Raw genomic sequence first — 14,239 nt, 5'->3', positions numbered from 1 at the left:
GCCAACATGTAAACACAGAATGGTACAGACTTACAACAGAACATTAATTACGGGTTACACAGCTCAGTGGTCACGACCCCGGGGTCGGTAGCATGACAGCAAATCCCGCTGGTCACCTTTGTTGACAGTGTGAGTGCAACACGCATCCATGTTCACACGGGACCGTGGGGAGATTCACCAACGATAGCGTCTATGGCCCACCGGAAGATTGACAGGGCTTTATAGTCATCCTCAGTGACGTGGGTCTTGAGAGCCTCGAGGATCTCTCTTGCACTGTTCTTGTTGCGAGCATCTCCGAACCTCTCGACCTTGTACATATCCAGCCACGAGTGGACGTCTTTGTGGCCCTTGCTTCCCTCGAATATGCAAGCCAATCCGTCCCACGATAGCTTCCACAAGGTTCATGTCACACATAGCACCACCCTGTGTGAAGTGCTCGGGGTGATGGGGGTTTTCCTTGTAATGGTGCTTGAGTCCAAAGTTGGCCATGGGTGTTATCAGTGCATCGGGGTCACGATAGATATTGTCCCACGAGTGGGCTCTGGCATCCTCTTGGCTGAGCTTGGATCCACACCGTTGATTGAGAGCCTGTCTCTCTTTTGCCTTGTCAGCCAGGGCGTTCATCTCCATGTGCACGGCCATGATACCGGCATACGCAGTTGCTTCCATCTTACTGGTCTTACTAGAATCGTGACACACGATGCTTCTCACGTAGTGCCTGTCGGCCAGAAGGTCCAGAGTGTTTCCACTATTCCTGGTGTCTTGCTCCAGAGCTCTGGCAACCAAGGTCCCGATCATGGTCACAAACATGGTGTGTGACAAGAGGGCCTTATGGTGCTCCCTTAAGGGGAGACATGCCCTCAAGGCTTCCTCACACTCGTCGGGCCAGACATTTGCGGCCGCAGCGGAGCACAGGACATGAACCAGTTTGCTGGTCGTGTGCGGGGTCACAGGGAGCACAATCTTCAATTTTCTTTTATTGCATGCACCTAGGATATCACGTGTGGACTCCATAGTCGACTTTGGCAGGTAGAGATATTGATTGTGTTCGGGGATCAGCGGCTGTATTATCACTTGTGTACGCGGATCCTTGTTCGCCATGTCCTTAGCGGAAGCGCTTGGTCTGGTCATATGAGGTTTAGCATACGCCATGTCCTGAGTCTATTGGTGACAGGAGTTGGAGGATTGAAGGGCAACTTTAGTAGACAGAGATAAACTGAAGTACGAGTGTCAAAGTGTCACAAGTAAATAGCTCATAGGTATAGGGGCCATGGCTGTGTCTTAGGACTGGAGAGTAACATGTGAATAGAGCATCCTTAAGTACTTGTCCTTACGGCACAGTGATTTGCGCGTTTGGACATGTGTGCCACGCTGCACACACACTTACAGCAAAGGCTCTGTAAGACCCCTGTCTATCCTCACGGGGACACGTCGGTTCCCACTACACTTCAGTGTTGTGATTATAACAATCAATAACGTGCAGGTTAGAGCGGACAGGGTAACTGAAGCAGCGCCCATGAACCGGATTCGGGCTATCGCGCGCTCACAGTCTACACAACCCTGAGATCGAGCGATTGTCTGCGCGTGTATTTTGTCCGTGTTTTTTCGAGCTGCGCGATCCATGGCGATCATGGTCTGTAACACAGTCTCCCCTCGCTCCAGCAATTGGGACGAGCGGTCTGCTCGGTCCCGAACGCTAGCGATAGACGTGTGCATCTCGGCCTCAGACAGAAAGTAGACCCTGGAGACTATCCTGGGGCTCTTGTTCGCCTCGACCTGACGTGTGGTTGCGAAGACACCGTGAGCTCCCTCGGGCGCGGTCCTCAGCGTGTACGTGTCCCATTGTGGCTGGTAGCAGACAGGACCCAAGCACGAGTGCCCGCACACCACCGGGCACTCAGAACCTATCTCGCCCCTCTGGTTCACTACGCACGCCGGGACCGTGGTATTGTCAACCATCAGAGGCTCGCATATCCCGATCAAGTCGCATGAGGGCACCCTGTAGTTTGCGTCTGCATCGCACACCATGGGCCTGTCCAGCCAACAAGTCCTGTTACCATGGGAAGAATCGATGAAGGCCATGTACCAACGCGAGAGCACCATAGGCTTCCAATGCGCCCTCTTGACGACCACAATGAGCCTGGATGACAGCGAACGGCTCGCTACGGGTATGTCCGTGTAATACTCGGTAATGAATTTGGGCTCGCACCCGGTCATGTCAGACCTCTTGACGCCTTGCGCACACGAGAGTAGGCGCCGGTGGGCTCCCTGTAAGGCGAAGGTGACAGCGTTGAGCTGCACGGCCAACTGTAACGCGCCGCTCTTCCAGGTGTCCAGCAACTCGTTGAATGTACTCGTGTCGTTGGACCCCAAGACCAGCGGGCTGTGTACGGACTTGACTGCGGCGCTCGGCAAGTGTTCCACTACAGAGGTCAGCGCGTCGTCTATCAACCTCCTGTAGGGTCGCATGACGTCCACGACTTGCGAACCCGAGCCTCTGTTTGCCAAGAGTTTGAAAACGCCTGGGTCTAAAGTGTTCGAGTGACCCAAGACATCCACGAGAGCAGCTACATCACTGAAGGCTGCTGCTAGTGAGGACGTGGCCCTGGTGTACTCACGCTTGGCTGTGTTCAAGGTGAGCTCAGCCTCATTCCAACTGCCACTGGAGCACAGTCGATCGCAACGTTGATTTGACGTATTGTCCTCGGTTAAGCCTGTACAGGCCACTTGGGAGCAATCGGGATACTCGACTTGGAGATGGGTCAGGTTCAATCCCAGAAAGAAATGGTACACTAGGAAAGGGTTTCTTCCAGGCATGCGGATCTTCCATTTACCGGCGGGGATTATTACTCTAGGATCCTGGGAGTTGAGAGAAGCTTGGCCTGGGGTTTCACCGGAGCTCGCGTTCAACGGTGCTAAACGTTGACAGAAACCCACCGGGTTTCTAGCCCAAAGCAGAGTTAGCAGTAGACAGAGTTGCGAGGCCGTAGTCATCTCAAATCATCTCCAGTCATCATCATCATCATCATCATTTGAGTTTCCTGAACCGTTGTTGCCGGTATGTACTGCACATTGCGCAGAGCATCACAATCAACGCAATGTTGATTAATAAAGCGAGTACAGCGGCACTCAGGCATAGTGCAGAGGTGCGAGCCAAAATGTACGCTACGTGTTGCACTCTCAATTCCGTGCCCCTCTCGTCCTGCACGAGCACTGTAGCCAGTCGAGAGAACGTGTCCCCTAGAGCGCCGAGAGTATTATTCATTGTGGTCACACATGCCTGGGCCTTATCGTCGAGATCTCGGTTGAAGTCAGGGCAGTAGAGGACCGCGACAGCTTCCACGATCCTGGAGGTGAGCGGTCCCAGGGCCGCGATGTAGCTTTTCACATTGGGGCCCAGGGACTCATCTCTTTGCATGTAGTAGCCCGGTGCGGGCTGAGGGGATGAGGGCGGCTGGGATCCAAAAGAGAACAGCTCCAGGTCACACGGGATCTCAACGCGCCTCAAACCGTGGTTGACCGCGACTATCATCTTAAGCAACATGTCGCCGTGTGCGTCAACGCCACTTGAAATGGCGATCGGGTACCCTGTGCCTCCTTGAGGCCAACCGTTATGAGCATAGTCTCCCAACTCCATGCACGAAGTAGTGCCCCTGATGCACTCGACCATCTTCGATATCAAGTGCACACTGTCCAGGGTCGAGGTCAGCCTCGAGAGTGAACCTTGGACCAATGGGAATGGGGTGGTGATCTTGTGCTTACTGTAAAGCCACTCGTCTTCTTCTCCCGTGAGCATGGGTTTCCCGAGCCAGCGACTCGCTTCTGATACACTTTGGAGAACAGTGGAGTGTCTGGATCCGTTGACCGGTACTGTCACAGAGATCCTAGCGCGATGCTGAGCCCCGCTAATGTAGCGGTGGCAACCGTGGCGCTGGTTCTCACCGTGGTCTATGTCTTGTTTGTCTTCTCGGTGTACACCAAAGGAGGTAAACCTGAGATCTTTGCTCCTTACAATTGTATCTGGCGAATGGACGCAGATTGTCCCCCTCTCGTGATTCACAAAGGCCACCATGTCCTTGTAATTCAGGTTGACAAGCTGCGCACCATGCGGGATGACCTTGATCCTCTCAATAGGGTTGTGGGCAACAAACTCGCCGGCGATGGGCGACTGAGCGCCTACGTTCATGTCCGAGGACAAGCCCAATCGCAGGTTTGACATCTCAGGAACCGGCGCAAAGCTTTTCACCGGAGACATGCCCTCGGTCACGCGCTGGAAGAACATGCCCCCTTCTAGCTTATAAACGCCGTCCACGTGAGCATATGAGTGTCCACCGTCTCCGAATGCCGGGTCCCTTGTATACCGGTAATGTAAGGTCTGGAGCTTTGCGGCAGCCAAGTCGATTGCACGTGAGAGCTCCGTGAAGGTCAGCTCGCGTTGCGCAGAGGTGCCAAAGGTGTAGTCTAGGTATCCCAGCGAATATCTACGCACTCCCCACTTGGCCATGTCCTTGATGATGCCGGTGAGGTCACACATTGAGTAGTGGACTCTGCCAGGTTCCCCGGTCCCGTTCCTACCACTGTGTCTGTTGAGCAATGTCATGTGAGCGCAGCTCTGGGGCATGTAGTCGGCCGAGGGCAGCGAGACCACTATGCCAGCGCGGTTGTTCGATCTCGTGCACAGCTCCTCGAACACCACGAGTCCTATTATTCTTCCCGGTGTCGTTTCGTCACGGGTAGCTTGATCGCATAGTCCTCTATTGTCTCTCCCACGGTCCAGCGAGCAGGTCTCACTTGTTCACAGCCCGCGTAGAGACCCCCCCCAGTGGGGAACACAGATATGGTGTCCAGGTTCAGGAAAGCCCCATGTAACGACACGAGCAGGCCTAACTCCCGTAAAACAGTCTCAGCTCGCACCTGGTCGGGCAACAGGGTGTCACTGAGCACACCTCTTACACTTTTGTCCGTCACGGGATAAAAACTCAGCCGTCTTCCTGCACTGTTCATCCCGGCTGCTGGGCGATAGCTGTTTGGACAGATGATGATGATGTTCACGGCTTGGTGTCGGCACACGTTGCAGTCCTTGGGGAACGATGGAGCCTCACGACAATCAGGAATGGGATCTTTGACATCTTTCCGGTACAGGAGGGTTTCCTCCGAGTCGTATATGGCCGTCAGTGTGAGACACCTCTCCTTACCACCGCTACATTTAAAGAGATTGTACTCACGAGATTGTACATCGTACCTGCTAATCCTAATGACTTCTGAGATCATGTCTGCCGACAGCCCGGGTATCAGGTCTAACTTGGAACCATATAGATTGTTGATCATGGCAAAGTCCACAGACTTTACACGCAGGTCCACGTCTATGACTACCACTCTCAGAGCTTGCTCACCACTCTTTATGGTCAATATCCAGTCGAGTATGGCGGCGATCTCTTCCTGACGCGGCATGACTCGGCTAGAGTGTTTACAAAAGCGCAGCTTCACACCGATACGCTTTCCCCAGCCTTGGTGGATGACAGTTTTCAAGGTGTCCACGGCCGCAAGTGGCACGTGCAGCTCGTGCATGTTTGCGTTGTCCTCATCCTTTGACAAGGATCGACGGCTATGTGCAAGTAGTGCTGTTCACCGAGAGGTGTGCGGTCTTGTATCACAATGTCAAACTCGACCAATACCACGTCACATCGCAGCACATGCAGAGGCGCAGATGGCGCGTCTCGTTTCGGTCCAGGCGAGCGGGTGAAAATGTCCATCTTGACTAGACAGAAGCTTTCAGTCGTGGCGGGGACCGAACCGTACAGAACCCTACCCTGGCTCCTTATTGAGGTGTCGGGTTGGGTGCGTGTGATTTCCAGAGTCCAGTCATTATTGCTGCCCTCGACTCCTTTTGACAGGTGAGTGAACGGGGTCGAGAGACACGTGGGTGAGCACAGGCCTTCGGGGTGGATGTAGTCCAGTAGTGATCGGCTGCAATTGCAGGCCGTGCTCAGCTTTGGTTTCCACACACAGTTGACACTAAGCATGTCAGATAGCCCCATCAAGCTTTTGCGCCGTTTGTCACTAAGGGTGACGTGGGCTTGCAATGTGTCAAACAGGCCGCAGTGGAAGCTTTCCACGACCAGCGAGATGTCCAGCGTGTCCACCAAGAAGCCACTCAATGAGTCCCTTTTGGTCCAATTGAGGCCTCTGGTAATGTCGTATTGCGAGTTGTATTTCTCAATATGCTTCTTGTTTGCTGCGAGCAATAACTTGTTCCCCAAACTACCCGTGTACCAAGTGAGCTCGTTGAATGTGTACCTGTCGGACATGCCCATGGGGACGGTGATTTTAGTGGGTATGATGACCGTGTCGTGTTCCGCCAGCCACAATGGATTGGATTGCACAAACTCAATGGCCGCTTTAGGTCCCAGATCTTGCTGGCCGCGTAGCGGTTTTGCCACGGTCTCGTACATGCGGTTTGCCAATTCATAGGATGACATTTTGTTCAACATGTAGTACATTTTCTCAAACAACATACCCGTACACATGGGCTGGTAGTTCAAGTTGCACTTACACGTGTTTGGTTCCAGCCTGGATAGTTCAACACACAGATTACTAAGAACCTCCTTTGGCATGTCCCGGAGCCACACCACGGTCAGCCTATCAAGCGTGTCGAGAAACACCTTGGATTCTATCCTCTGTGCAAAACCCCCTGGTACCACGTAATCCCTCCGGTGTCCACATATTGTGTCGTGCCAGGACGTTCCAGCGAGTATCACACTCTGACCTACGGGACATGGCAGACTGTGTGGCTTACAACGTTCGTTAGACTCCCCGTTCACAAATTGCCCGCCCGGACACACCGCTGCGCATCGTAGTCCTTCACCGCCTCTGGGATGTCTAACGGGTTGCCCCAGAGGACACTGGTGTGCACAGCGTGCTTGGTGGCTGGCCGTACACCCGATCAGATACGGCATAAGCTTTGTGTGGCAGTAGTTGACATTGGGACTACACTTGTCTAGATTGACATAATCCCGCGGCACAGATTTCTGACTTGTAACACTCGTGATCAGCGCTGTTAGCATATACTTTATGTGCAGCGGGTTCATGATTATTCTCGTCATGCACAGACATCGGGACACACATTAACACTGTTGTTGACACTGACACTGACAATACAGACACTCACGCTGGGCTTGTTTGTATGTGTTTCTTTCATTTTATTATTCAACACAGGTCATGGTACAAAACATTTCAGGTGTGTGTGTGTGTGTGTGTGTGTGTGTGTGTGTGTGTGTGTGGACTCAATCTATGTTATCGTGTTGCTGAATGTCTGTACAATCAACACCAAGAACCTTTGTTGACATTGACAATAAAGACACTCACCCCGGGCTTGTTTGTATGTGTGTTTTATCTTGTTTTTTATTATCATTATTCAACACAACACAGATCTCAGGGTACAAAACATTTCGGCTTAGTGTGTGTAGCAAAGACCACCGCGCCCAGCGTTGCCCTGGCGTGTACCCTATTGTGTATAGGACAAGGGTAAGTTGCAGACTTTTCATTCGCCTGGACACAAAAGAGTCCCGTTCCAGTCTTCCTAATAGTCACGGGGACACCCCAGAGCAAAGCCAGTCTCCGGGCTTCACTTTCCACATGGGCCCTATCCGGCACTTCGGTGAGCCCGGAGACTACCAAGGGCTGAGTGTGTCCCAGGGCTCTCAGTACTCCCTGGAAACGGTTTCCCAGCGACGTGACATCGTTCAGTATGGGGTTTGAGGACAGGCCCACGGAAAGGGATAGCGGGTCATCACAGCCCGGGTCTTCTAGGTCTTGCGTGTTGAACATGTCCACGTACTCAAAACCTGAGTCCTCCTTATAGCAGTTGGGGAGCCGTACGCACTTCCTAAACGAGTACGGGGCCTTGTCAATAGACGAGCGCCTGTTTGTCGCATGATTCGAGTCGAGTCTCAGATAGCTGGACCCCGGGGAGTTACAACCTCCTCTTACCAAAGCGTTGCCCAAGTCGCAGAGTCCGCACAAGCCTGTGTCCTGCGGGTAGGACAGCAGCACGTAGTCGAGAGAGACCTTCTCCATCTCATCGAGCAAAGGTCTGTACGCCTCTATGCCCTCAAAAGCGCACAGTTCTACCGGCAGATGCCAGAGCATCCTCATACTGAGTTTGGACTTGGCCGAGGAAGCCCTGACGTACACGGCTATCTTACCCACGGCGCTTGCCAGCTTCCTGAGACATGGGTCATGTTCCCACTCGGTCCTTTTCACTTTTGCTAATCTAAACAGAGACTCAACTATCACTGAGATCAGACTCGTGGTCACGGCCTCAGAGACCTTGTGCTTAACAGAGCGATCCGCGTGGGTAGCGAATCTCTCGTTGCACTTGCGACAACACTTGAGGTCCACGTCCAGGTTCAGTCTGCTGACAGGCCTTCCGGGTAGAAACACCTCATTGTAGCACAGAGAACGCGTGGCTTTTCGGTTCGCGACAACGGTACTCAGGTGTCCTCTGGATGTTACGGTGTACCGGTACACTGTGTTACCCGTAGCAGGGTCCACGGGGTCTTCCATGAGCAGCACAGGGTTGACAGAGCCCCAGGTTTCACGTGCCGGTAGAGTGTGCAAGGGCTCGGTAGAGGTGCGCTTTAGACAATAATTGACCAAGTTGTCAAACTTCAGATCGTGGCCCGTGTGCACACTAAAGCTGTAAGGGTAAGCCCTCGGTCCATCCGTCAGGGTCCCCGCGAGGTTGTTGAATGTGTTCACGGTGGCCATTTCTTCCCTGGGACAGGGGGATACAAGACATCTCGGTTTCCCGGTGCTGAGCTCAGCCGGTACGGTTTGACGTTCATCGTCTAGTTTGTCGAGATTGTCTAGTGTCTCCGCGTGACGACTCGATGAGGGTTCCTCTCCTTCAGTCAGCCCTGGGCATTCCGGTCCAAGTTCAGGCCGCTCCTCTCCGTTGTCAGGGTAGTTCCACAGAGAGAACAAGATGTGATCGTGCCCCGTCAACGGGATCCCATGGAGGGACCGATGAGCCTCGACACTCCTGTCGAGTAGCCCTTCTGTAGCCGTCATGGCTCTCGTGTCTGGGAGTCCCAGGTTACCCGGATGTGTAGAGTAGTACAGACCTAAGGCTCGGTTGAATAACGGGTAGTGGTGCATGATGTCATACTTTCTGGCGAGCATCTCGCCCACCGTGTCGATAAACAGTGAGCACACTTGCGCGCCGAGCTTCAGTTCCTCGTCCTGGGCGTTCTGTGTATAATGCTCTAAAAAGCTTGCACACTTGACACCCTTGGACATGCACATGTCCTCAAGAGCAGCCTGAGTAGCCACCGGTTGCAGGTCCCCGATCGGCTCCTGGACATGTATCTCCCGCTCCAGTACACAGACTGAGCTCCTCTTTCCACCAACAGTGAAGTTGCGAAGTACTCGTGCGGGGTGACAGGATGTACTTTCAAAGCTAGAGGCAACCACGCGCATGCACAGCGAGTCACCCTTGTGCAAGACAAGAGCTAGGGCCGAGGTGTTCCAAACATACCATTCGTTCTCTACCCTCCCTCGGGTCATGTAGCATGTAGCAGGAGGCCTTGGCGAATGGCTGTCCCCAGTGGCCAGGGGTTTTCTCCCCTTTAGGCCGTGTGCTTTTGTGGTAGACGCCATGGCTTACTAGGGCACACTAGTGTACAAGAGTTAGCAAGATATTCGGGACTGTAAAGAGAAGCGGCAGTGGTCCTCTCACCTATGCTGGACACTCGTTCACTGGCAGAAGGTTCACCTGCAGTCGGACCTGCAGTCACCACTGGTGGGACGTGGTCGGACTGTCATCCGTGGTCGGACTATCATCGGTGGTCGGTTTTCAGCCATGCTGAGACTCATTTACCGGTCGGGGGAAACACCCCGACAAACCCCGTGAATTACAATAACTTACCCGTACCGGGGACAGGCCCGGTGGAAGTGCAGAGAGTATAGGATAGAATAGAAATAGACGGCAAGGTGTATACGTATCCAAATGAAACACGCACAGTCACAATCACACTGTCATACTCACATCGTTGCTGGAAGATAAGAAGTGAGCATAAGAAGGTCCCTTGTAACCCGGGTCAAATTTGTAGGTCCTGTTCTCCGGGTTGCCGCAGATGTCTGTGGGCTTCTCCGTGTGTCTGAAAGACGGCAGTTCCTGCAGCTCCTTCATGGCGCTCTCAACGCCCAATCTCAAGGTGGTGCACATGTGTTTATTCTGAGCCTGCACCATCACGTTGATATCCAAGTGTAGGAGCACCGCGGCCAGCAACAGCCTCATCATCAGGCTTTTACCACATTGTCTCGGAGCTAGGCACAGGGTGTAAGGGTTGGCGTAGCGAGAGAACTCTCTCTCCACATGGTAGCAGTGACTTAGGGCAGGGTTAACGTGGTCATAGCTCTCCGAGCCCAGAGGGGCTAGGCCCAGTTTGTCCAGTAGAGCGTGCTTGTACTTGAACAGAGCATCGCCAAACTGGCTCCTAGTGACACCCAACACCACACCCCTGAAGAGCTCAAGCTGAAAGGGTTCCATCCTCATGCCCTTGACTTGGAAATATTCAAACACCCTGTGAATCAGCCGTTCAAATCGATACATGACAGAGCCGGACGTGTCCTTCACACATGCGCCATGAAGCTGTAGCCTGCGCATCCTAGCCTTGGCACCCTCGAGTCCCAGCTCCTTTATCAGCGCGGCTTGTGCCACTCGGTCCGTTATCAGGCGATTGTACTCTGTCATTCTGTCGTTCTCCATCTGCTCCCTTTCTCTGTTGCGGTAGTCCTTGGAGAGCCTGGTTCTCACACAGTCGACAGCCACGCCAACGGGCACAGACCTAGAGTTGTCGATGGGATCACGCACCACGTTGCCTAGCAGCCACAAGCAGTCCTCCGGGTTCGTGGACAGCGCTCGTTTGGGACATTGCAACCCCGTTGAAGTGTTACACCCAGAGATCAACTGGAGCTCCGGGGAAGACGAGAGCGTCATACTGTGTCCCAGAGAATGCATCACAGACGGTTCCATGTGTCTCCCGGACAAGGAGCAAGAGAGCCCCTCACAATCTACAGTAATGGAGTTTGTGTTACCACTCAAGATTCACTTTAGATACTGTTGGCTTTACTCCGGGGTGCCCTGGCACAACAACAGGCGCTTGGGAAATAGAACGGAGCAGTTAACCGAACGAGAATGGCGCCACCTAAACCGAACGCTGATGGCACACGAAAACGCCGAGCTGTGCAGCCAGGTGTGTTCCGTCCAGAAGGCCGACCAGCAAGATATGAAAGCTTTCTGGTTGACCACGGACGGGCGACTGGTCTATGTGGATCGACTCGCTGAAGACATCGAGTTCCGCCGTCTCAGGCAGCAGAACCTACGAGTGGCGCTGTCCTTGTGGACTAGCAACCCAGATCTGTGCGGACCAGCGATGAAGGCTTCAGCCTTGGCTCACGCTAACCTGACTAGCATATGCGGCGAAGCTATGAGTTTGAGCCAGGGTAGGTTCTACAACGTGTACGCCAAGTATCCTCTCCCCATCAACACAAATGGCGTCCTGGATGTCCCCTTCGAGGTGCACGGTGTGCAAGAGATGGACATTGATGCCAAGGAGATACGGAACGGTCAGGCGTTACTCATTGAGCTTCATCCTCTTTACACGGAATATCTCAGCTTCATCACGGACTCTTCTACGGTACCCAAACTCAAGGAGAGAGTGTGGCTTCTGGGTGCTCAGTGGTTGGTAGAACAGGACCTTTCAGAGTTGCAGTTTTCACTGGACCAGAAAAGAAACTGGCTTGCAAGAGTGTTCACTAGACTGGCCTTATTTCTGACTATGTCATGACAAAGACGTGATAGGCACAAAAAAAAACACAACTCACGCACAATGAAAACAGAAGTGCCATGTGTGGTTCCCGGGGACAGTTTATCAGTTTATATGACTATGTACAGCATATGCCTGTGTTTGATGTCATTTGTACGGTATGATGAGGTCCAGTATGAATGACAAGATTGCTGTTGCTGTTGTGCAGTTCATTGTGCCTTTCAAGTACCTTGTAAAAACAAATCCACATAAGAAAGTCTGTATTTGTCACTGTTTATTTCATTGTAACACACAGATACACCCATAAACAGACAGACATGTCTCTCAGTAGAGGAAAACATTACTATGCAAACACAAGCACGTCTTCTCTAGACATACCGAGAAGGTCGAACACATGCATGTTACACGAAGCCACAACCAAGGAGATGAATCTCCGACTGCCTCCGGGGATGCTAGTGTCCCTGCACAAATATTCCAGGTGCTTAATCGTACCATTGCAATCACGACGGTTAATCCACAACTCCTCGTATTCTTCGGGAAGCAGTTGCCCATACTCCATGAGTACATATATTGCGGTCCACATGTCGGTAATGTTCTTGGTTCATCATCATGTTCCCTAGATCCTCAACCCTTTCACCCAGTTCGGAATGGACCTTGTTGGTGATTTCCACTGCCGGAGGCACTTCCCTGACTGTAACAAACACACAAAGGGAAATAGAGATCACGATCTGTCCCGGGTTCAAAGTCAAGCGTGCAATGCATTCGCGTGTGTGTCCTTTTACTCACCGTACTTGCCCTGCGGGTCGCGTTGTCAGGTTGGTGTACAAATTGGGATTTGTCTCTTGCAAAACCCCGAGGAACTTCTCTGCTCGCTTCTCGCTCTGGAGGCAGTGGTCGATGACTTTGTGAAGCATGTGTACAGGATTGACCTTACTGTGACAGGACATGAGTAGTTCCTGACCGTCAGGGTCATCATCGTCGTACAAGACTCCATCTACTATACGCCTGAAAAGTTCATGCTTCTCGGCTATGTCGTGCTTGTACATCTCCAGCTGCTGAACATACATCTTCGACACAGCCGATGAGAAATAGTGAAACTCTGTGAATGGATGCGTATGTCAGACTCTGTTAACTATTGCTAAGACACAAAGCAGCCAAGCTCCTACATATAGCCCCGAGCCACGGTCGGACACAGCCATGGTCAGACACAGCCACGGTCGGACACAGCCACGGTCGGACACAGCTACGGTCGGACACAGCCACGGTCGGACACACAGCCACGGTCGGACACAGCCACGGTCGGACACAGCCACGGTCGGACACACAGCCACGGTCGGACACAGCCACGGTCGGACACAGCCGTGGTCGGACACACAGCCACGGTCGGTCACACAGCCACTGTGGCTCGGCATATCACAGAGCACACAGGGTGATTGGTCAAGAAGCCTTCCATAAACTTTAGGTGTGCAACACGACCGTAGGATATCATGAAGCAGTACCTGACAGGCGCAGTAATCGGCGAAGGCGCCTATGGAACCGTATACAAAGCCACGTGTCAAAAAACTGGAAAAGAGTTTGCCTTGAAATGTCACAAGCGCGGCATAGAAGATGCAACCGTGAGAGAGCTATCCTGTCTCACGGTACTAGAGGGCCACCCTTATGTGATCCAGATCCATGAGTGTGTCATCCACAATGGAATGATGGCCATGCTCATGTCCTACGCACCCTACACATTGTCGAACGTGATTCACAGTGGACACCTGTGTCACAAGCAAGTCCGAGCGCTAGAGGTTATTCCGTTGAGTTTCGTGGCTCGTTTTTCAGTTCAAGTGGCTGAAGCACTGTCGTACATGCACAGACTGAATCTGGTGCACCGGGACCTGACGCCATTCAACGTGCTGTTGACAGAAGATCTAACCGTACAAGTGGCTGACATGGGCCTCTCTAGACATTCCTGTAAGTGGATGAGCACACCTGTGGTGACGGAGGCGTACAGGGCCCCTGAATTGTTTGTTGAAGGTGGCATCTCAGAGTACACTTGTGCCATAGACATGTGGAGCCTCGGGGTGATGATTGTCGACGCCATGGAAGGGAGAGTGGCATTCGCGAGGACTGGAGTGTCCACATACCAGATTATTGTGAGGACGTTATGCCCCAGAGACCACCCCGATGCATCACTTATGCCTTGGGACCCTAAGACCCTGATGCCCAAGGTGATGGAGTGTGCACTAGTCAAAAGGATTGTCTTCCAATTGTTGGCTTTTCACGCGAACGAGAGACGTTTAGCTCACGCGCTGCTGAAGGACACCGAATGGACTGAGGCTGCTCATATGACCAAAGAAGACAGAGACCTGGTCAGAGACCGGATCTATCGACAGCGGGTGGAAGGACAAAGAAACAAGCAATAG

The 14,239-nt window shown here is 52.8% G+C and overlaps 1 protein-coding gene across 1 annotated transcript; it reads left to right on the top strand.

Moving 5' to 3' along the window:
- The first annotated feature begins 13,318 nt into the window (after window positions 1-13,318).
- Window positions 13,319-14,239, top strand: LOC114551636 (probable cell division protein kinase ECU08_0230). The gene has a single exon (XM_028572645.1). The coding sequence runs from the start codon at window positions 13,319-13,321 to the stop codon at window positions 14,237-14,239; it is 921 nt and encodes a 306-aa protein (XP_028428446.1).

The sequence above is a fragment of the Perca flavescens genome, unplaced genomic scaffold (genome assembly GCF_004354835.1).
Source record: "Perca flavescens isolate YP-PL-M2 unplaced genomic scaffold, PFLA_1.0 EPR50_1.1_unplaced_scaf_3, whole genome shotgun sequence".
Taxonomy (NCBI): Eukaryota; Metazoa; Chordata; class Actinopteri; order Perciformes; family Percidae; genus Perca; species Perca flavescens.
The sequence above is the reverse complement of the archived record's forward strand: the minus strand, read 5'-3'. Positions and strand labels throughout refer to the sequence as shown.